This window comes from Oryctolagus cuniculus, chromosome 1 (genome assembly GCF_964237555.1).
Source record: "Oryctolagus cuniculus chromosome 1, mOryCun1.1, whole genome shotgun sequence".
NCBI classification, from domain to species: Eukaryota; Metazoa; Chordata; class Mammalia; order Lagomorpha; family Leporidae; genus Oryctolagus; species Oryctolagus cuniculus.
This window is the reverse complement of record NC_091432.1, coordinates 233,148,312-233,171,535: the sequence shown is the minus strand read 5'-3', so window position 1 is coordinate 233,171,535 and position 23,224 is coordinate 233,148,312. Positions and strand designations below refer to the sequence as shown.

At 65.4% G+C, this 23,224-nt stretch overlaps 1 protein-coding gene across 1 annotated transcript in view; it reads right to left on the bottom strand.

The window, feature by feature from the left end:
* The window catches only part of ASS1 (argininosuccinate synthase 1), a 41,755-nt gene extending 19,996 nt beyond the window's left edge, over positions 1–21,759 (bottom strand). The window contains exons 1-9 of the mRNA XM_051840798.2: positions 21,618–21,759; positions 17,314–17,374; positions 16,197–16,306; positions 14,569–14,637; positions 11,191–11,379; positions 7,581–7,637; positions 5,966–6,040; positions 3,516–3,586; positions 3,155–3,185 (exon numbers count right to left, since the gene is read on the bottom strand). Coding sequence (XP_051696758.1) covers positions 3,155–3,185; positions 3,516–3,586; positions 5,966–6,040; positions 7,581–7,637; positions 11,191–11,379; positions 14,569–14,637; positions 16,197–16,301 — 597 coding nt within the window. The 5' untranslated portion in view covers positions 16,302–16,306; positions 17,314–17,374; positions 21,618–21,759. The remainder of the gene's footprint in view (positions 1–3,154; positions 3,186–3,515; positions 3,587–5,965; positions 6,041–7,580; positions 7,638–11,190; positions 11,380–14,568; positions 14,638–16,196; positions 16,307–17,313; positions 17,375–21,617) is intronic.
* Between the last annotated feature and the right edge of the window lie 1,465 nt (positions 21,760–23,224).

The following is a 23,224-nucleotide window of genomic DNA, read 5'->3' as shown; positions in this document are numbered from 1 at the left end:
GGCGGCCCGAGCGCCTTGAGCCCCATCTACAGATGAGGAAGTCGAGGCTGAGGAGTGGGCTGGCTTGCAAGGCGCAAGTTCCCTGTAGGCCGGGATCTGTGTGTCTTACTCCCCGTCTGTCGCCCAGCGCCGGGACACGTGGGCAGGGTTTTCAAAAAGCTCACGGGAGAATAATGCTACTGAAGAAACCACGCGAGGATTTCACTGGTGTTATCTTTCAATTTCATTTTTTACACACTTTTTAAAGTGCCCTCGGAGGTGTGGGACTTTGGGTGTGAAGGAAAATACCCCCGAGCCAGGAGTCAGGGTCTCAGCCGGTGGGGCTTTGGGCAGGCTGCCTTACCTCCTCGAGCCTCAGTTTTCCCACCTGTGAAATGGGGGACTTGAGACTTGCCCTTGACGGGCTTAGAGTGTAAGTGCACAGGCAGTTTGTTTCTGGATGTGAAAACGCCAGGCAGGGTGCACGCAGTGTGGGGCTGTGCTGGCGCCCGGGACAGCAGGTGCCTGGAGCTCTGCTGAGCTCAGACAGGGCCCGCAGGTGAGCCTCACCTCCAACAGCTGTGCGGCTGGGCCACCTGCTTCCTGCGGCCGTGGGCCAGCAGAGGTCTTACTGATCCCAGGCCTGATGGCCCTGTGTACCAGGAGGAAAACCAAGGCACTGGGCAGAGGTCCGACTCGGTCCTCTTCCCGACCCCTTCCTGTCTCAGCTGCTATGGAGCCCAGGCTGGGGGCCAGTGAGAGGCTTGGGGTGGGAGAGAGGTGGCACCGTAAGCTTGGGGTGGGCATCTGGGCTGGTTTCTGGGAAACAGCAGGCTCCTCTGGTCTCATGGGCTCTGGGAAGCCACTTTCCCCGGGCACAGACAGAGGGCAAAAAGAGCAGGGGTGGGCCTCCAGCAGGCTGGGGACAACGCTGCCACCGTCCTCTCCCGACCCACCCGGGACTGCCCCAGCCCAGGTCTCACTCAAGCCAGGGCCCCAGCGCTGGGGTCCCCGCCCTCACCTCACCCAGGCCCACCTCCACCTGCAGAGCCAAGCAGGAGGAGGTGTGCATTGGGAAGACAGCCCCCCCTCCCCGGCTGGGTGGTGGGCACCTTGCGGCAGCGATTAAATAACATAACTAAATAAAAATAAAATGACATTTGCTTTGCATTCCGAGGTGGCCTGGGCGCCTGCCTTCTTTTTTACTCTCTCTCCTAAAAGCCCAGTTCAAATGACAAATAGTTTGTTGGTGAGTATCAATGCCATCTATTTTTCCCTCCCAGCAGGAGGGCTCACTTCCAATGTCATTGGGGGGGGGGGGGGGGCGGCGCTGCCGCAGGGAGGGGCGAGCGAAGAAAGAGAGAGAGAGAGAGAGAGAGAGAGAGAGTGGGGGGGGGGAGGGCAAAAGAAAGCATGAAACAGGGCCGGAGAAGGAGAAATTGGCAGCAAATGGCCCATGCGCTAAACCATGATGTGCAGGCATGATCGATGCCGCGCGGGGCTCATTCACCCAGCATCTCTGGCGGGCCGGCGCCTGAATGAACTCTTTCACTGCGGCCGTATGAAGTTAAAGCAAGTAAATGTCTATCTTTCTTCGCATTAGCTGCCTCATTGCCCTTCAATCAGCCCTCATGGAGGCAGAAAATGGCCCAGCCATCTGCCTTGAAGCCCTCCCTTCCGCAGGCCGGGGGGCTTTTTTGGGAGAGGGGGAGGGGCACCGGCTCCACTGGATGGGTCCACGCACACGAGAGCAGGGCAGAGATGTTGCTGTGGCCACGGCGGCCGGGGGGTCCTGGCGTGCAGCCCCCAGCTTGGGCCCCCCGCGAGGGTCCCTGTGGCCAGGCTTGCCAGGGCGGCTGGGCCCTGGGTGCCCCCTCCACTCGCACCCAGCCCCGCCCAGCCTGTCTGAGAAGGAGCGGGGTCCTTGAGGGGTCCTCTAAGGATCTCAGCCTGAGGAGGGGGCCTTGCCACCTGGCACACAAGGCTCAGAGGGGCTGAGTAACGTGCCCAAGCTTGCACAGCAACAGGAAGCAAGATGGACAGAGGGTGTGGGCCAGCCCGGGCCCTCATCAGGCAGGAGGCCTTGGAGGGGCCGGACCTGCCCACAGCAGTCTCAGGATGTCCTCCCGCCTCCACTCTGCTCGGCTCCCCGGCCTGCCCCTTCCCGGGGTTCCTTCTGTCTGGTGACGGGAGGGCCTTGGCTGCCTGGAGAGGCGTGGGGAGTGGGCCCCCTGCCTGGCCGCGCGGCCCCCCTCGGTGCTGACTGACTGGCTAATTAGGAGGGGCTGGCCTAAGTGTCTCGGGGTCAGCAGAGCGTGAACTGGAAAAACCTGTGGCCAGCAGGCGGCAGCCCCCGGGGGGCAAGGGTGCCGCTGTCCCGAGTGCCACGTTCCACGGTCGCTCGCTTGGACCCCGCAGGGCAGTGCAGGGCAGCCGGCACCCTGGGCTGGGCACTGGTCCCCGCCCCCCGCAGCCCACACCCAAGGCCAAGCCCCCCAGAAGCGCTGGCTGGAACTCAGGCTGGCACGGCCTGGGCCGCCCACGTCGGTGAAAGTCTGAGGCACCAGACCCCGGGGGACCAACCTGGGGTCCCGTGCAGGGCTCCGGCCTGCTCTACCCTCGCCCGCACCCCCGCACCTCCTCCTATCCAGCTGCTCTTCTGGGATCCCCAGAAGCAGCCACCCCGGGGTGGGTAGGGCTGGGCCAGGGGGACACAGTCCCTCCCTCGGGGACAAAGAGATTTTTCTCTTCGGTGATAGATTTCGCTCCCCCACTCACGGTGGGCAGGGGGAGACACAAAGAAACCCCCCGGAGAGAGAAACCCTAAACTTCAAACAGGGCTGAGGGCCCAGCTCGGGTCCTGGGGCTCTGACTCCCTCCCCCGCCCCCCATCGCAGGCCAGGCCCACCCACAAGTGTCTCATCTGCCTAATTACTTCTTTATTGTCTCACAATCACACACACACTCTCTCTCTGCTGCCCTCAAAAAACCTCCTTCCCCTTCATCCAGCAGCAATTAGGAAAAGAGGGGGCTGGGTGGGGAGGGGCGGGATACAGGCAGGGCTCCCACCCAGCTCTGAGCCCGCCCCGTGAAATTTCAAATTAGGCTCCCAGTGCCTAGGACAGCGTTGGCAGGGAGCAGCTACCAGCAAAGACGGAGGGGGACGCGCAGTTACCTTGGGGTTCTCCAGGATTCCAGCCTCGTAGCTATGTCGGGAGAAGGAAGGGGGCGGGGGTCAGTATATGGGGGCCACAGCCAGGCCACCCACCCCCGCCACGTCCTGCTGGGCCCGCGGTCTCAGTGGTTTTTTCCTCTTTGCCCAAGCGACTGCCACCAGCCCTTTCCTGCCCATCCTGCTGGCTACGGCAGAAGCCGTCCACCCCGGGGCTCCACCCGTGGGGCGCCTGCTCCCCGTGGCCTGGCTGAGGCCCCTCACGCCACCAGGCAGAGGGGCAGTGAGGGCAGACGGAGCTGGGGGCCTCTCCGCCCCCACAGGGCGGGGCCGCGGCGGGGGTGCACTCGTGGGGCTGACCCACCTGATGTGCATGAGGTTCTCATCCATGCTCCACGGGTTCTTGGGGGTGACCGGGATGGGGATTCCGTGTTGCTGCAGGTGAGAGACAACACAGGGCAGCCGTGAGGGGCTCTCAAGGTGGCGACTGCCCCAGACTCCGCCCCACTCCTGCCCCTGGCTAGCCTGCCCCGGGGAGGGAGTGAGGGTCTCACTGACGGACATAAGCATGTAGAAACTGTAAGATCATGCATCTGGAGGACAGCGCTCTCAGAGGTTCCTTCTAGAACATTCTACGAGTGCACACAGTGCTGAGCGTGTCCCTGAACCAGCTCACTAACTCCTACCACGAGCCCGTCAGCTGGACGCTAGGACGGCCTGAGCTCCCACCGAGGACCCAGGGCCAGGTGACGGCAGGGGCCCCCGCCACGCTGTCCAGCATCACGTGGCTGGCAGCCCCGGGAGCCGCCCCTCCCTGGGCCTGGCGTCACTCACATACCCTGCGGCAGGAGCACCCCAGGCAGCCCCAGCCCCAGTGGCTTGGGGCCCAGTGGCACTCTGAGTCCCAGAGGGACCACTGCTCCGTTGAGGGGGAACACAGGTTTCCACCGTGACCTCGGGCTACAGGCCGGTGGACGCCGTCATCGGAGGCCCCCTACTCAGCCTCCAGGAAGCCACCGTGGTCTCTTCATGCAATCTTAGGAGGAGGCCCCCCACCCCGGGGTCCTAATGGTTCTGGGAGTGAGCGCTGGAGCCGGAGAGAGGAGGCTGGCCTGGGAGATGCTGCCAGCGGGGGGCGGGCCACTCACTGCACTCGGCAGGGGGTGGAGCACCTGGGCCGGCCTGGGCTCCAGTTCCATGTCGGCATGGAACTGTGGTCTTTAGGCTTTGCCAGGAGACCTGACTCGTAAGTCGCTGTCCACTCTATAATTTGTCCACGCTTCCACTTGAACCTCGTGGGCAAATCCGGACACGGAATTTCCAGGGGAGGGGCTTGGTGTGGGGGTCGAGAGCCCGCCAGGTTCCCCGCAGCTGCCTCTGATTTGGGGGCAGTGTGGGGTCAGCTCTGCCCTCTCTCTGCCCACCTAGTGGCATGGAGAGGTGAGGAGGGGAGGGGCAGGGCAAATGGGACAGCGGCAGGGACAGTCCTCAGCCTGAAGAGGTGGCCAAGCCCCTGTGCCCGGGACCCCCCGCCCTGCACGCACGGAGGGTGCTCTGGTCCCCGCGCCTGGCCTCGCCTTGGGGTTCCGGCTTGGTTTGTTTTGTTTTTTAAAAATGACTTCCAGGGGCAACAGGAGGGAGAGGTTCTGAGTGTGCCTGCCTTGGGCGATGGGTTTGGGGGTAACATGGCACCTGCCCGAGCGGCCTTTGGCTTCGGCCACCTCTGGGTGTCGAGAGCAGGGTTCTGCGAGCCTTGTTGGGTTCTGCCTCCCGTCTCAGCCCCCGCGGGGCTCTGAACGTGGGACAAAGCCTGAGGCTGCTCTGGTATCCTGGACATGTCCTGGGTGCCCTGCCACCCCTCCCTCCCCAGAACGTGTAGGATCGCCCACAACTCATTCTGGACCTCCCCCTGCCCCACCTCCAGAAAGAGGGAGGGCAGCCCAGGGGGCAGCGCTCCCTGCTGGACAGGTTATTCCTGGGGACAGCTAAGCGCTTGTCCCCCAGATCAGGGCGGGGCAGGCCACAAGGCAGTGGTGGCTGCTGGGAAAGCCAGCGCCGTGGAACCGAGTGGAGACCAAGGCGTGGCGGCCCGACTGGAGGCGTGAGGGTGGACGGGGCAGCGCTCACGAACCATTTTTCTTAAAAACGAGATGCACGCCCCATTCCGTGTCATCGAGGAGACGTCGGGTGGGGGTGGGGGGCTAGCCAGCCCCAGCTCCCTTAATAGCTCTGCTCCTTGACAATTTGTTTGGCAACATATGGTCTTGCCCTTGTAAATTCCCCCCTTAATAATCAAACAACAGATGGTGGAGAAAGTCCTTCCTCCCAGCGCTCCCGGCCCTAATGGGATGCTGGCTGCAGGGGCAGGGCGCGTCCCCCACCACGCGGCACCTCTCGGCCGGCCGCGAGCGCGCGCACAGCCAGCCGCGGCGCCTGCTATTTAGAAACCTGAGCAATTTTCTGGTGTGTGCACCGGGCCGCCTTCCTCCGTCTGATTGATTGAGGCTGTTTGTCAAGAGCTGCCATGGAGTCGCTAAAAAGAAAGGTGCCCCGGGGAGCGGCTCCGACTCTTGATGCAAAACTTCTAATGTGTTTTATTGCAACTTGTACCTCAACAGGGGCTGCCGCCACCGACGGCTTTGTCCACTGCAGGCCCCTCCGAGCGCCTACCTGCTCCCCGGAAAGCAACTGGGCGGGCACGGGGGAGTGCGGGGAACCCCACCCCCACCAGGGAACAGGGGCTGGAGGAGCGGGACCCCCCCCCGGGAGTGCCCAGCCCAGGACGCGGGCAGGGTGGGGGAAGGCGTGGCCTACCTTGGCGTAGTCCATCAGGTCGCTGCGGCCCTGGAACCGGTTGTAAAACTCGGGCATCCTCCAGGGAGCAATGACCTAGGCACAGGGCAGAGGTCAGGACCGGGGCGGGCAGAGCTGCCGGCTCCCCCTGGACCTTTCACGGCACAGCTGGCCCCTGTCCCTCCGAGAGGATGGGGTCCATGACGTGCGGCCTGGAGTCCCCGTTACACGGGGGAGAATGGAGCCTGTCCCGTGGGGGCGGCGCTCCCGGGCAGAGCGGCTGTGTCCCCTTCGGGCCTCAAGGCCACTGCTGGTGGGCGGTGGGGTCCAGAGGTGACCCACCCCGCCCCCGCCCCAGCTACCCCAGGGAGTCGGACAGAGCCTGGCAGGGACCGCACTCACTCCACTTGGGGCCAGCTGGCCAGAGAGGGGCGGGGATGGGTCCCTGAGAGGAGCCCCCACGCCCGCCCCCACCCAGGGAGACAGGCAGGCCCCAGCAGTAGGCAGGCGGGCTGGGGTAGGGCACCCCGGGGTGGGGGCGGTGTTCAGCCCCCAGGCCAGGCTCAGCACTGGGCACACCCTGTCCCCGTCCCCTCTGCCGGCTCCTGCCCCCAGCCCCTCTCAGCCCTCGGGGCTTGGCGGGTGCAGACAAAGGCCCAGAAACTGGACACCCTGGCCCCCAACGCTGCGGTGGGAACCAGAGGAGGGCAGGCCCGGGGGCCAGTCGCCAAGCGGCCGCTCTGCAGCGCCTCCCAGCGGCCTGGTGGGCGGGGTCCCGACAGACCTCAGAGCTCAGCCACGCACACCCCCAGGCACCAACAGATCGTCCGCTTAAAGGGGAAAAATGGAGACCCCCAGAGCCCCCTGGGGTTCCACGAGGGAGCAGACCCTCGGCAGCTTTAGCCAAAGTGGCTGCAAAGAGGATCAAATCCAGGTCTGCGCTGGCTGCCACTGTGGAGACCCCCACCGCCAGGCGCCCACCAGAGTCTGGGCGGGCAGGAGGCTGGGGGGCGTGGCCTCACTCCGGCTCCCTAGGTGGACGGGTGCATCTTGGGCGCAGGTGTTGAGTAAGAGACGCAGGGACTGAGACGTGGCTATCAGAGGAATCAGAAATGGCCCACAGGGCTGGCCTTTCCTCGCTCCACTCCACTCTGGCCCAGGAGCCCCGGCCTGACGCCCCCACAGTAGACACTGGAGGAGTGGCTGGCCGGCTGGGTGGACCAGGCCCAGGCCCACGGGCAGGCGCAGGGGCGGGGCGGTGGCTGGCAGGACAGGGCCGTGGGTGATTCCCTGTCCAGGACCCGGTGTGAGACGGGGCAGCCAGGCAGGATTCAGGGCACAGCTTGGTGGCTGCGAGGGGCTCAGAAATCGGTGGCCAGTGCCAGCGCCGTGCCAGCCTGCGGCCAGGAAGGCCAAGGGCAGGCCCCTGGACCACACCTCCAGGAAGAACGAAAGGGCAGGCAGGACGTGGCCGCCCCAGGGCTGGTGTGAGATGTAGGAGCCCCGTAGATCGGAGCCCGCGCTGTCCACGGGCACCGTGGGCACCGTCCCTGTCCTGTAGATCCTCCTACAACCCGCGGTGGCTCCTCCCGGGGCCGCCCCCCGACCCCTCCCCAGGGAGGCAGCTGCGTCTCACCTTGATCTGGGGCGCCAGCGAGTAGCAGGTGAGCTCGAAGCGGACCTGGTCATTCCCCTGCAACAGACGGGGCCGGTCAGGGCCACGGGGCTGAGGCTGCTTGAGCACCCCCAGGGACCCCGCTGCCGCCGGGCAGCTCCAGCCGGGGCTCCGGTGGAGGCTGAGGGCCCAGCTCCCGCCCGGCAGTGCCCCCAAGACTCGATCCCCGTGAGCACGCGGCACGTGCAGGACCCCACGCGCCCAGCGCGTGTGCCAGGCTGTGGGTGTCCTGACTGCTGTGCGGTCCAGGGGGGGGTGTGAGCTGGGGGGGCCCAGGATGTTAGCACATCTGAGTGCAGGGGTGCGACCCCTCGGCGGGGCTGGCACATTGAGGGGTGTGTGCAGTAGGATCATGTATGTGGGCATGTGGCCAAGTACACAGTGTGTGTGCGCGTCACCACACGTGTGCAGTGCAGTGTGCATGTGTGTTATATGTGTGCACAGTGCAACCTGTGTGGGCCCCATCACATGTGTGCATGTGTGTCATCATATGTGTGCACTGTGCGGAGTGTACGTGTGCCATCATGTGTGTGCACTGCTCGGGGAGTCCCATCATGTGCGTGCACGCATGTCATCACGTGTGTGCACTGTGCAGTGTGTGGGTGTGTGCCAGCACGTGTGTCCACCATGCAGAGTGTGCATGTGAGTCCCATCACGTGTGTGCACCGTGTGTTCAAGTGCCACACGTGTGTTGCGGGCAGTGCAGGGGACGTCTGCCCAGGGGCCACAGCCGAGACTCCAGCTGGGAGAGGCCTGGGGGGCCCTCTCCAGGCAGCCCCTGAGCCGCCCACGCCACAGACCGGGTCGGGGGTCCTGGTCCCGGGGCGGCCTCATCTCCGCCAAGCTGGGGGAGGAGATGGAGCCGGGAGTCCACAGGGGGCCCCTTGCGTCTCAGCTCAGAGCAGGAGGGGGCTCATCCCCGGGCCCCCGGCACCCCCCCGCCGTGGGCTGAGGAGGAGGAGGAGCGGGAGGGGGAGGCAGGCTGCTGGCTCCGGCCAGCCCAGCCCAGGCTGCTGCCGCGTCCTGCCCGCTTCCCCACGGGCTGGCGGCGCGGGGCCCCGCGAGGAAATAACAGAGCGACCTTTCGCCTACTGTGAAAACTGCACGGGCGAGCGGCGCAGGCAGCGGCTGCAGAATAACATGTTATTTTCCAGAGCTTGTCAGGTGGCGCGGAAACCCAGCTCCAGGCTCTCGCCGCGCAGCCGGGGGCCTCGGAGGGGGCGGGGGGGGGGGTCCGGGCTGCCCCACGGATGCCGCCTGGGGCCTGGGTGGGGGGTCCCTCGTCAGCCAGCTCCTGCGCCCTGCACACGGCGCCTCCGTGAGCACACAGCAAAGCCTGCTGCCCCTTGGGCCGCAGGACTTCCAGCTGCTTTGCAGACGACAAGGTGAAGTTCAGAGAGGCGAGGCCACTTGCCTGGGGTCACACAGCAAACACGGCCATCCTGACCGTTCACGCACGGGCAGCTGGCTGACTGCCCCGATGAGCTCAGGAGCCCTTCTACCACCCGGCCGTGGGGACAAGGGGACCAGGGGGGAGGGGCCGCACCACGCCCGGAGCAAGCGGCTCTCACTGGCAGACTCACCGCCCGGGGTCCTGTCAGCCCCTCTCCTCCCCACCACGGCTTCAGGTTTCCCCAGCACAAAGGCATCGAGGCTGCCACGGGGACCCCCCATCTGTTCAGGAGCTGGAGCTCCTCTGAGAAGCCACACACACAGGTCCCCCATGCTCAGCCTGTCCGGGGCAGAGCCGGGGGCCCGTGTGGCTCTCCCCCAACCCCGGGACCCCCAGCAGTGGAGCAGCACCCCCCGGTCTCCCATCTGCCCCCGAGACAGCCATACAGATGGCGTCACTGACACAAGCCCTGCCTCCCCGCACCCGTGCCGGGTTTCCAGGCCCCTCTTCCAAACCTGGGCTCAGCCCGGCTTCTGGGCGGGCAGGGAGCAGGCTGGCAGCAGGGGCTGAACGCAGCTGGTGTCTGTCTGTGCGGGCTGCTCCGGCCGCCCCACGCCCCTCCCCCTACAGCACTCCCCCCCATCTACCCCCTGAGCCCCTGCTGGGCTCCTGGGCCTCAGCCCCGCCCCACGCCTCTACCAGGCCAGCAGGTCAGTGAGGCTGGAACAAGGACCCCCACGGCCTGCATCAGGAGCCAGGGGCCGGGGAGATGCTCAGAAGGGCCGGCCCCCCAGCTAGAACCGCCCCCGGCGCACCCCCCGTCACCTGCTTACGCCCCAGCCCCTCCTCCTGCCTGCCCAGCCCTGGTCGTGACTCCTGCAGCCCCACAGCCTCCCTCTTGCTTGATCATGGAACCCACACAAAGGACACCCACCACCCGCGACCACTGGCGCCCAACCCTCGGCCCACCAGACACTGAACCCACGCGGCAAGGCCGTCCCGGTGCTCCCCCGCAGGCACCCCCGGTTCTTGGAAATTGTCTTTGGGGGTGCAGTGGGCTTGGTTCATGGGCTGCCGGGCCTTCCAGCGTTCAGTCATAAGGGGAAACTGAGGCACGGGAGTGCGCCTGGCACCCCCGCTGCTCTCAGAGATCCCTCACTGTGTCTCAGGTCAGACTTCCTCCTTCAAGGGCCTCTGACTGTGAACTTCCGGGATGAGCCCAGGGCCCCAAGTGGCCGCGGGATCTTGGCAGAAGGGTTCTCTGCACCCTAACCCTGCAGAGCCAGGACTGGCACCACGGCAGCCCAGCCACCTCCTCCCCAAGGAAAGCCTCAAACCCAGGCCTCTGGCGCCCTCTGGTGGCCGTGTGGAGGAGCAGCACACCGCTGGCGGCTACTCCCAGCCCTCGGTGGGTTGGCATAGGCTGCAGGGGGGCTGCCTCCCTGGCCAGCGCCAGACCCACCCACTCCCTCCACCAGCCCTGACAGCGCCTCGTTGAATCCTGATGGTGCCTTTCCCACCTGGGATCCTGCTCTCCTGGCCGGATCTTCCTTCCTTCCAAAGGAGCCAGCATTGCAGTCCAGCCTCACTCCCTAACCCCCCTGTTGGCCCCAGCCTCGCGTTGGCCCCACCGCTTCTCCCACGGCCACAGCTCCTGCTCCTAGCCAGACAGCTGCTCAGGGCCTCTCGTCTTTAGGCCTTTGCACAGGCTGTTCCCTCCGCCTGGCACACTGTTCCCTGTCCACACTCTTGCCTTGGTCCCTTGCCCACGGCTCCTGTCTGCAGGCCCCCAGCTGCCAGATCACACACCTCCTCCACCAGGACCTGGGCCCCCCTCACCACCTCCACCCCCCCCAGCCCCCGGCACTGCTGCAGGGCTTGGCAGCCAGGTCCTGTTCCGGCCCCCTAACCAAGCACTCACAACTCAGGGCCATGAGGACGGACGGCCTGGCGGGCGGCGCACCCACAGCTTTCCTTCGGGCTGCACTGCACCCCCAAAGACAGGTCCGAGTCTTAGCGACTCTCAGTGGAGGGCTGGGGTCGCCGTCGCCAGCCTCCTGCTGGGATCTTGGCCCCAGCCTGGAACCGCCAGGGCCACCCCCCTGGCTGCCTCCATCCATTCACAGGCCCCGCCCCCTCTCCCTCTGCCCAGGCCCCACCCCTTGTCCTTGTCCTCACCTTGCCGGTGGCGCCGTGAGACACGTACTTGGCGCCCTCGCGCTGGGCGATCTCCACCTGCTTGCGGGCAATGCAGGGCCTGGCCAGGGACGTGCCCAGCAGGTAGCGGTCCTCATACATGGCGCCAGCCTGCACAGCCGGCCAGATAAACTCCTCCACGAACTCCCTGCTGACGTCCTCGATGAACACCTGGGGGGACGAGGCCGTGAGCGGGGTCTCGGCCGGGACGGGGCTCAGGCCAGGCGCCCCCATTCCCCTTCTGCCTGCCACTGCAGCAGCCATCGCTAGTTGATTCCAGCACACCGCACTGTTACTCTCCCCCTGCACTCACGTTAGACATTACCAATCAATCCTGATACACTCCATTTGGCCAAATCTGGAGACACTTTGGGCCATCCCACCTGCCAGGCTGGGGGACGTGGTGCTGGCATCTTGTGGGGGAGGGCCAGTGCTGAGGCCGGCAGCCCCGACCTCAAGCAGCGTCCTCAACATGCAGAGGCCGGGGCTCCCGTGGCCCCTCAGGGAGGGGTCCTCTGACACTCGGCCTCTCACTGCCGACCTTCACATTGACCTTCACATCGACCGTGGCACGAAAGCAAGGGGGCAGTGGGGACGGTGCCTCTGCAACCCCAGAGCAGACAACCACGCTGGGCTCGGCCACGGATGCTTCACGTCGCACCCGCACGGCGCCTGCCACACTCAGGGTGGCCGTGGCCGGGGGCTGGTGTGATGGGCTGAGCTGTGGCTTCCCACGCCTGCGTCCCAGATCAGAGTGCAGGTTCGAGTCCCAGCTGCTCCAACTCCAATCCAGCTCTCTGCCAATGCACCTGGGAAGCAGCAGGTGACGGCCCAAGGCCTTGGGCCCCTGCACCCACGTGGGAGACCCGGATGGAGCTCCTGGCTCCTGGCTTTGGCCTGGCCCAGACCTGGCTGTTGCAGCCATTTGGGAAGTGAACCAACAGATGGAAAATTCTGTCTGTCCCCCTGTTGCTCTGCCTTTCAAGTAAATAAATAAATAATAATAATAATAAAAAGGAACAGTAGTGATGGAACAGGGAGAGAACTGAGGCCACATCTGGTGCAATCAACCAAGCATGGACTGAAAACAGCCAGTGACAAAGACCAGGGTCTGTGGCGAGCATGTCCAGGCTTTGTCCTTGTCACCAGTCCCTGACCACCCGGGACAGCAGCTGTCAACGTGGAACTGACTGTGGGATCAGTGGCACAGGTCACCCAGAGGCGACTTAACGCGCCCGGCAGGCTGCCACGGGAGCCACGCAGCTGCCTCGCCGATTCGTAGGAGGCACGGGAGCATCTGCGGATTTCGGGACCTTGTGTGGGAGTGGGGGAGGGGCGGTTTCCAGAACTAATCCCCCAGGGCCACCAAGGGCTGCCTGACCTTGTGCTGAATCTCAACCCTCAAGCTGACGCTGTGGCCTGGTGGGCTAAGCCTCTGCCTGAGGTGCTGGAATCCCAAATGGGCGCTGGTTCAAGTCCCAGCCACTCCACTTCCGATCCAGCTCTCTGCTGTGGCCTGGGAAAGCAGTGGAGGATGGCCCAAGTACTTGGGCCCTGCACCCACATGGGAGACCCGGAAGAAGCTCCTGGCTCCTGGCTTTGGTCTGGCCCAGCTTTGCCTATTGTGGCCATCTGGGGAGTGAACCAGAGGATGGAAGACCTCTCTCTCTCTCTCTCTCTCTCTCTCTCTCTCTCTCTAACTCTGTCTTTCAAATAAATGAATAAATCCTTAAGTATGAATCTCCACACACTTTCCCAAGTGCCCTCACATTGTTCAAGTGAGTTGATATTTTTAAGATTTTCAGCCGCGACTTCGGCTGTGACGAGGAGCAGCGGATAGAATTCCAGCAGCTCTCACGAGGCCTCGGGCATTTTTAAGACAGGGAAATTTTTTTTTTTTGGTTTCTTTCTGCAACTTCTTGAAAGTCCATTATAACTCTTTTTTAAGATTATAAAAAATGTAAGGTGATATTTAAAAATAAAGCAATAGGGACTCTATTCTAGCGCTACACGCACAAAAATAAATCTAAAAACTGCAAGTAGGGGCGGGGCTTTGGCCTGGTGGTTAAGACCCCAGTAAGATGCCTGCGTCCCATAGGGGGGCGCGTGGGCTTCCCCCCAGCCCGGCTCCAACACCAGCTTCCTGCCAATGCAGACCCTGGGAGGGGCAGCGTTGGTGCAAGGACTGGGCCCGCCACCCACGTGGGAGACCTGGGCGGGGCTCCCGGCTCCGGGCTTCTGCTGGCCCCGCCCCGGCCGCGGTGGGCCTTCGGGGGGTGAACCAGCGGAGGGCAGCTCTTTCTGCCCCCCTGTCTCTCAGATAAATGCTTTTTAAATGACCACTGGGTCACTAAGCACGCAGAGGCCTGCGTATCCGGCTGGATCGGAACGAAGCGCCCCTGCCTCACCATTCAGGGTGCCTTTCCCGCCTCCTGGGCTCAGACCACACCCCCACCCCACCGCCAGACTGGGTGGGGACCCGCTCATTCCAGGCCAACGGCCAGTGGGTGACTTGGGACCCACGTCCACTCCCAGGGCTCACTGAGCGCTGACCTGTGCCCGGCACGCTGTCGGGCCTGGCGAGCTCGCAGAGGACTGCTCAGTTCCGGGGACTGGCCAGGCGGGGCTGCTGACCCTTCCCCCTCTCCTGCCGTGGCCTCTGCTCACTCCTCCGTGGGGAGGGGTACGAGCGGCAGTGACTTCCCCAGGGGGACGTCACACGCTTCACTGTGGGGCCATGTCGGCTCCCTCCATCCTATTTCCCGGGCTGTACCCAGCACGGGCTGCCACAGAACCCGTGCGCGGAGCTCAGCTGGAGCTGTTTGCTTCCGTTGAGTGGTGATGGACGGACGGAGGGGTGGGTGGCTAGATGAACGGGTGGGTGAGTGGACAGATGGCTGGGTGGGTGAACAGGTGGAGGGACGGGTAGGTAGATGGACAGATGGATGGGTAAATGAAGAGGGGGAGGGATGATAGATATGAATGCACCAATTGATGAGTGGGTGGATGGATGAGTGGATGGACAGACAGATGGACACATGGATGGGTGGATGGATGGGTGAGTGGACAGGTAGATGGATGGATGGATGAGTGGATGGATGGGTGGATGGACAGATGGATACATGGAGGGATGGATGGGTGGGTGGGTGGGTGGGTGAATGGGTGGATGGATGGGGATGGGATAGGTGGGTGGGGAGTGGGTAGCAGAGTGGCCAGGAGGGCAGGGAGAGGATGGCGATGCACATCTGCAGGGCTGGGTCACACTGGGGGCAGGAGGCTGCGGTGGGCGACACAGGAGCCCCGGAGCCCCTCGCAGATCCAGGCCTGCGTCTGGCCCCAACCCCGCCGCCCACTTGGTACCTTCTTGGCCCCGAGCTTCAGGGCCTTCTTCCTGGCCTCCTCGAAGTCTTCCTTCTGGCCGATGTTGGCCTGAGGAGCAGAAGCAGAGAGCCCCGTCAGCCGCGGGGGCGGGGAGGGCACAGAGCGGGGCTCGCGGGGAAGTGGGCCCCTGGGGGGAGCCCTGGGCCAGGCCCTGCACACACAGCAGCTCCAAGGGACGGACGTGCCTTCTGTTTGCTGCTCAGCGCCCAGAGAGGAGGAGGCAGGGCAGAGGGGGTCTGGCGAGGCGGGGTGCCTGCACCAGCTCCCACCTGGGGCTGGACTGCGGGTCCTGCTTCCCTGGGCGGAAGGGCTGGCCCGGCCGCTTCCCAGGCACACAGGCTACGGGACGAGCGGTTTCCCTCACTGACTGCAGGTCTGTCTCCTGCCCCCAGCTATGTCTTCCAGCAAATTCTCCTGAGCCAGTGCAAAGGTCAGCCCGAATCAACTGCTTCCAGCTGGCTTCCCAGCCGGGGGGGGGGGGGGGGGGGCGTGGCCCCGGCTGGGCATGTGAGCGGGCGGGGGCAGAGAGGCCCTGTCTGGACGCTGGCATGCTCTCTGCCCCTGGCCACGGCCCTTATTTCTTTCATTCTGCTCACCAGACTGGAATCTTCCCAGAGCCCGGCAGCAGGTGTTTGCCCGAGGCCGTACCCGGCTTTCAAATCTTCCAGGTCTGCATGGCCGGGGCCGCCCCTCCAGATGGGGGCTCAGAGCTGTGCCTCTCGCACGCCAGGTGACTGGGAGCAAAGCACTCACCCCCGCGCCCCCCGCCCAGGCCTGGACGAGGAGACTGGACGCTGAGTTCTGGGCACAGAACCTTCTTTGCACGGAGGTGCAGGGGAGCAGACCACGCCTTCTGCTCGCCGTAGGAGCAGCCGGTGACTCACACCTACTGCCTTCACACGGCCACAACAGCTCCTGCAGCGTGGGCAGGGGCTCAGGCCAGAGACATCTCCCTGGCCCTGCCGGCAGAGCCCTGGGACTGCCAGGCTACGGTGGCCAGTGTGGACCTGCTGCCAGTCTTGCCTGCCCTGCCCAGAGGCCATGAAGGAAGCCAGAGGGCACTGGGCACAGGCGTGGGTGAGCTCCCACACCAGGCTCGCCCGAGGCCCTCACAGCCCCGGACTTCTGCCGGGAGTGAGCTGAGAACCGCTGGGCTGTTTCCGCTGAAGCTGGCTTGCCTTCACTTCTGGGGTTTGCAACAGTGTTTCCGGAAGAGCACAGCCCTGGAGAAAGATCCAGGGACCGTGTCCAGGGTCATGGGAAGCAGGGCTGCTTTGGTTAGGGGTCACGGCCAGCGACCCTGGATGGGGGGCAGTGCACCTGCCCTGCCACCGCTGATCTATTGGCCATCCTGGAACCAGGGCTCTCCCAGGCCCTGCCAGCCCAGGACTCCACAGTCTTTGCTGGTGGGGGACTCTGGACAGGGAGTTGTGTGCCTGCCCACAGCCTTCAGCCGGACAAGCAACCTGGCCAAGGTCACCTCCGTGCCTCCCGCCCTCTGCTGTCGCCAGCTCCGGAGGCATCTCCAGGTCGGCCATCTCACAGAGAGTGAGGCGAGCCACCCGGCACAGGCTGGCAGGCAGTGGGACGCGCAGGCACCTCCTCACCAGGTAGGCGATGACATCATAGCCTTGCTCCTTCAGCCACACCAGGATGCAGGAGGTGTCCAGGCCGCCGCTGTAGGCCAGGACCACGGAGCCTTTGCTAGCCATCTTGTCTGCAGGGAGTGGAAGGAGCCCGTGAGACCCAGGCCAGGGTCCCTGCCTGCCCCCCCTGCCAACAGTGACCTGCCCCGCTGCACGGCTTTGGCCTTGGGCGGCCTCAGCCTGCGGGGGGATGTGACCAGCACCCTCCCACCCTGCCCAGGGACCCTGACCCTGCACGCTCTGTACTCTCGTCCCACCCCAGAGCCTGGGCCAGGGCAGGAGCTCACAGCAGAGTTAGGGCCTGCAGGGGAGGGCGTGGCTTGAAGCCAGTGCCCCGCCCCTAGAGAGGACCTTTGAGGTGTGCGGAGGGCAGGCAATGTGGAGGCCTGGGCGCTGAGCCTCTGGCAGCTGACACGCCCCTTTCATGGCCACACACAGACAGAGCCATCCCCTGTCCCCCTGTCCCCAGAAGGGAAGGAGGCGGGGCCTCTGTGTCACCCATGGGTCCTTTCTCAGAAGCAGGTGCCTAGCTCTGTACCCTAGCTCTGTACCCCCCTTCCCAGCTACTGGGGAGCTTCTGGAAGGCCCGAGGAGCCCGCCCCCAGCCCCTGTGGCCACCGCCCCTGGAGGCTCTCCCCAGCCCTCTTGCCCGCCCCGCCAGCTCTGTCGCGTGGTCCTGAGTGCAGGTGTCGCTGCAACCCCGCAGGGCAGAGGGGAAAGATGTGGGTCAGCAGGCAGCAGGGCCAGACTTGGACCCAATGCCCGCCTCTGTGGACACCTGGCCCCAGTGTGCCACCCCCGTGCGTCTGACAGGTGCGCCAGGCCGCTACTGTCACATGACCTCTGAGAGAAGCAGCTCCTGGGACAGAGCAGCCGGGGCAGGGGCCGGCCATGACCGGTGCCCACTGCTCTCCTCTCCATGGGGCACTCAACCAGCCACCAGGCCCTGTCCCTGGATGCAGGGCTGGACTGCTGGTGACTCAGCAGGCCTTGACCCTGGAGCCAGCAGGCAGTACCCATGGCAACCGTAGCTGGGCCACTGGCCTCCAACGATGGCAAGGACTCCGCGGGGACATACCTGAGTTAGACGTACGGGTTCCTCGAGTCTAGAATCTGTTTTCACTGCTCGGCCAAGCACGCTGCAGAAGCAAAGCTGACGTCAGCCGCTGGGCGTGGCAGCCCGGGCAATGGCAGGGGCCCTGGACTTGGCCTCTGCCGCCATCCAGGTCCCCTGGGAGCCACCTGGGCTGCACTCGGGGAACGCAGGTGCCTGCAGGCTGTGTGTGGGGCGTGACGGTGCTGGGGGAGTATCCCATGGTGCACTTTTTTTTTTTTTTTTGACAGGCAGAGTGGACAGTGAGAGAGAGAGACAGAGAGAAAGGTCTTCCTTTTGCCGTTGGTTCACCCTCCAATGGCCACCGCGGCCGGCGCACCGCGCTGATCCGACAGCAGGAGCCAGGTACTTCTCCTGGTCTCCCATGGGGTGCAGGGCCCAAGGACTTGGGCCATCCTCCAGTGCACTCCCGGGCCACAGCAGAGAGCTGGCCTGGAAGAGGGGCAACCGGGACAGAATCCGACGCCCCGACTGGGACTAGAACCTGGTGTGCCGGCACCGCTAGGTGGAGGATTAGCCTAGTGAGCCGCGGCGCCGGCCCCCATGGTGCACTTTTAAAGCTGCTCTGTTAAGGTAGCACTATCACGCAGTAAAAGGCGCGCACTCTTGAGGGCCCAGCGTAGCAGGCCCTGGCCCTCGAGCGCCCCTGGGAAACCATCGCTGCCGACCCGGTAAGGGGCACCCGCCGCTCAGGCCGCGCCCCTCCACTGGGGCTGCTCCCATTTCATAGACAAGGAAACCAAGACTTGGGCAAAGGAGCTTGCCCAAGGCCTTGCTCGGCAGGTGCGTGGTCAGAGCCAGGAGTTAAACCCTGATCGGTTGGGCTCCGCGATCCCTGCTCACAGTACAAAGCCACACCTTCCTCAGAGGCCCAGGGAAGGGAAGTGCGGGGCCAGGCGTGGTCTGGGAGCCGCAGGGGCCAGGTTACGCAGTTCTTAGGGCTACTGCTGCTTCTCCCCTCCCAAAGGCTCCTGGAGCCCAGAGGGTGGGGACAGGAGCCAGGAGCAGGGGCGGCTTCTTGGAGCCAGACAGACGGACAGACAGACAGCTGGCCCACCTGCCCCTGCCCTGCCTCAGTGCCTGCCGTGCCGGCTGGTGAGTGGTTAGTGCCGAGCCCTAGGGGCACACGGCACACTGCCTTCTCGTGTCCCCACCATGGCGGGCGCTGTGAGGGAGGGGACGTCTCCCGGACACACGTGGGGGGCACTCAGCGATGCTAGGTCTGCAGATAAAGGGGGGCTGGGTCCTGCAGCCTGCTGGGCTGTGCTCGGGGCTGGGGGAGGGGTGGGAAGGAATGTGTACGCTCTAGTGTGTGTGTGTGTGTGCACTCAAGTGTGTGTGCATTGAGTGTGTGCATTCGAGCGTGTGTGTGTGTGTGTGCCTGCTGTGCGGGGTGTGTGTGCCTGTGTGCCCCTGGGGGTGTTCACATGCGTGTGCGCCTACACAGTGCTCATGTGCCTGTGTCACCTAAGACAGTGCACGTGTGTGTGCACACGTGTGTGTTGGTGGCACGCTGGGCTGGCACGTATGTGCTGGTGTGCACCCAGAGCTTGGCAGGCAGGTGGGCAGGGAAATGATACAGGGGACTCTGGCATCTTTCTCACTGCCTGCCCCTCCCCCAGCCACCAGGGCCCTAGAGCTGAGCTGCTTGGGGGGCGGAGAGGGGCGAAGGACCCACAGCTACACCTGGTGAGCGAGAACCCACTGCAGGCCGGGCACCCCTGAGCCCATCAGCCCCGGGTTCGAGGTGCCCGAGCTCTCCAGCCTGGCTGGGGACCGGGAGTGGCCTGTTCTCACCCCTTCCCCTGCGCCCATGGCCCCGCAGGGCCACTGTGGGGGCTCAGGGAGAAGCTGGGCATGGAGCCCGGGGCTGGGCCCACCGAATGCTCCGGACCACGGCCACGGACGGCTGACAGCAGCCAAGCCTCGTTCCCTCAGCCTCGGTTTTCCCAACTGCACACGACTCTAAAAGCCCTTTCTGGTTCTGCCACTTCAGGAAACACAGCTTCCTTCCTGGGCGGAGGGCACTCAGCTGCCCCCCACCCCCGTCCCGTCACGCCCCCGCCCCCAGGAAGGGCCAGGGCGGGAGTTCCCAGCCACCCCTCCCAGGCCGGCCCACACTCCCTCACCAGCAGCCAGACACCTGCCAGGAGGCCGGAAGGGGAGGGGCCCTTGTTGGCAGGACAGGGGGCACTGTCTGTGTGGGGGGGTGCCAGGCAGCCCGGGCACTCCCTCAGCGCCACGGAGAGCGTGCGTGGCTCTGTGAGGTCAGCGCTGTAGCAAAGGCAGGAGCAGCTGTTTTGTTTGGGGCCACGTGTGCAGCATTTCGGGGTGCAGATGGCCACGCCCCCTGCTCACGGCCGCCGCCTGCTGGGTGCACCCCACTGCGCTCCACCTCCTTTCACGTCGTGCATCTTCCAGGCAAGGAACATCCCGTTGCGTCACCCCAACGAACTTACAGCTCCTGTCGCCCTACAGAGCAGGCTCAAGGCTACACCTGTGCGGAATGTTCCACCGGAGCTCCTCCCTGATAGCCTGACTCAGCAGAGCGGAGTTTATTATACTTTAAAAACACACCTGGCTGCAGCTGAGCAGAAAGATTCTCCCCTGCTTTGGGATTTGCGCTAAGATTTCACCCCTATACACCTGCCCTTCTATGAGTTCCATAGAGCTGAGTTGCAGTTCCAGACTTTGACCATCAGGGGGCGCCAGTAGATGGTTATGGCCACTAAGAGACACCCCGATAAGCTCTCTCCTGGGAACGCTTGACTATGCGTGAAAGAAGAGCTCGCTCATCCGTCCACCGCACTCCTGCCAAGGTCAGCTGCGCAGGAGAGAGGGGCCAGGCCCTGGAAGATCAGCTCTGTCCAGGCGGTCGGAGCCCCCACCCTGAATTCCAGCGAGGAGTCCCCCAGGGCACACGGGAAGGCACCTGGCCGTCCTCCCAGACCCTGAGGGGCCAAGATGAGCTGAGCCAGCCGTGGAGAAGTGCTGGCGCAGCAGGTGGCTCCAGCACAAGGTGCATCCACTGACCCCACAGACCCCAAGCTGCTGGGGGCACGTGTGGGAGCTTGGGGTGCTGATCCTTGCCGGGGGGTGTCCTCCCCTCCCCCACGCCCGTGCCTGGCCCAGTCCAGGCATCACCAGTGATTCACTCTGGCAGCGGGTGCGCAGGGCGCTCCTCCAGGGCCAGGAACCCTGTCCACCCCAGGCTCCTCCACCCTGGCTGGAAGATGGAGGAGACGCCGGGAGCTGGAGCCCCCACCCGGCACCCAGCTCCCTTCACGACCGTCTCCCTCCCACACCAGACCTAAGAGGGCAGGGCCCGCTCACCTCCCCACCGCATCTCCTGCCTGGCGGGGCAAGGCAGCCCTCCGGGGATGGCCCCTGAGCTGGTGCCAGCTCCCACAGGGGAGCGGCTGCAGCTTGCGGACCTGGGAGACTGACCTGGGGGCTCCTCCGCCCCCACCTGTCCCTGGGTGTGAGCTGGGAGGGGAGGGCTCAAAGCTCAAGGCCGCGGGGAAGGGATAGGTCCACTCCCACCGGGGGGCCTGCAGCCGGGCGCCCTGCTTCACAGGGAGGACCGCGGAGCTCGGGCCGGCCTGGGCTCGGAGAAGCAGGACAGGGAGGAGTTTCCTCGGGCTGGGCCGCCAGCACGAGGGGCCAAAGACGAGAGTCAGCCCGAGGGCGGGCATTTCCTGCAGCGGGTCCCTCCCACAGGCCAGCCAGGGCCCCAGGAAGCCAGGCAGGGAGGCCACTGCCCGCCCTGGACAGAGGCCAGCCACTGCCGCCCCCTGCACGGAGGGGAGCCTAGGCATACCCAGGACCTGGGGGGCGGCCGGCCGGGGTAGACCCATCGACTCAAGACGCAGTGAGGCTAAGGTGAAAACGATACACACGGCTGAGACGGGCGAGTGGCCGGGGGTCACGGGACCGCGCATCTGAGCCGCTGGGGCCCTCAGAGACCTGGAAGCCGGGTCGCAGGAGGAAAATCCAGAAGGGACCCCGGCCCGCACAAGCCACAAATAACCCGATTGCTCCCCGCGTCCCTGGGCTCCTGTCCCCGCAGCTCCCCAGGCCCGAGGGGCCAGGGATTCGGCCTCTGGCGCCTTGCTCCGGGACAGAGCCTCGGGCGCTCAGCGACGCGGGGTCCGCCTCTGCCCCGGCCCGGGGCGTCCCCTCCGCCCGCGGGGTTCGCTCTCGCGGGGACCCGGGGAGAGGGTGCTAGGCTGGGGAGTGGGGGGCGCGAGAGGCTGCGGGCTCCTTACCAGGGCCAAGGCGCTGGCAGCTGGCGGCAGAGCAGGGCCGGCAGGGGCGCGCATCCCGGGTTATAAACACGGGGCCGAGGGCAGGGCCGGGGAGAGGGGACACGTGGGGACAAGCGCGCGCGCGCGCGACAGGCTCCGCCCCGGGACCCGGCCCCCTCCGGCAGCCGCTCAGCGCTCGCGGCCACCTGCGGTGGGCGGGGCCCGGCGCTCGCTCCGCCCCGTGCCCCGGCCGCCCCCACCCCCACTCCGTCCCGGGGCGCACCGGCGGGTGTGGGCGCGCACGGCGCGGGGCTCCGGCCCGCGGGCGGACTGTGCCTCGTTGTGGGGTCGTTGGGGCGGTGGCTGGAGTCGTGGTACCTGCGGGCTGACCTCAGCTCCTTCCAGGGGCTTGGCTGCCCGCCCCTGGGACGCGTTCAAAGTCTTCGGGGTGGGAATGAGGACGCGTTTCAGCCTTCAAAGCCTCTCCCTTCCTCCCACGCTGGCTCCCCTACCCCTGAACCCATCGTGCAGGCGAGGAGAGCTGGGTGGAGCCGGCACTAAAACACCCCGGTACGGGTCCTCACCTTCTCCCCAGAGCCTGGCGCCGGCCCAAACTCCCGAGGGCATCCAGTGAATAAGACTGGCTGGCTACTGACCCACTGAACAGCCGGGAAGACTGAGGCTTGTAAAAAGAAATTGGGGGTGTGACCTCAGTCTGGCCGTGGGAGGGTCCTGGACGCCCGGATCTTCCCGCAGTGGTCTGCAGGCCCCAGAAGCAGCAGGCAGGGCAGTTCCAAGCTTCCTGAGCCTGTCCCCCTGGGGTCCCCAAAGCCAGGGTGTGGCCCACGATGGCAGGGGGACCCACGTGGAGCCGGGTGCCAGAGGGGGCCTGAGCTGCGTGACCGCTGCCGGCTTCGGCCCAGCTCTGGGCCCACATCAGCAGGCGGCATGCGAGGAGCAGCCATGAAAGGACCCAGCAGCCACCGTGGCGCGGGCTTGGCGGCCGCCCGCCGCAGCTCCGCCGGGCGGGCGCAGGGGAGGGAGCGCTTGCAGTGTTGTCTTCGTGAAAGCCCTACCACAGCAGCTGTCAGGGCCCTCAGTGTGCAGGCAGGAGCTGGCAGCACAGAGAGGGTGTGTGTCTGTCCCGAGGCCACACAGCACTCTGGGCTCCAGTCTCTGAGGCCCCAGCGAGAGCTGGGCTGGTGGAAGGGCCCAGATCCCAGCCCCAGCCGCACAGGCTGCAGCCCGGGGATCTGTTCCTGCCCGACTGACGCACAGGCCCTGGTCACGGAGGGCAGTGAGGTCACAGCTGAGAGAAAACAGACCAGAAATGCCAGCAGGAGCTCCGCCCCCGAGCCTGGGGTGTGCGGCTCGCGGGGGCCAGGCGAAGGCGGACTGGCCGGGCCCCTGGAGCAGCCCAGTGCTGCCCGCACTGTCCCTCCTGCTGGCCCCTGTGGAACAGTGCCTGGGGCCAGAGTGGGGTGTGGAACCTGGGCTCCCTGACCTGGGGGAGCCCAGGCCAAGAGCAGACACATCTTCTGGCTGGCATCTCAGGAAACGCAGCTAAGTGGGCAGGGAAACAGGCACAGGCCTCCGAGACAGTCTCATCTAAATAAACCCAGCCTGCC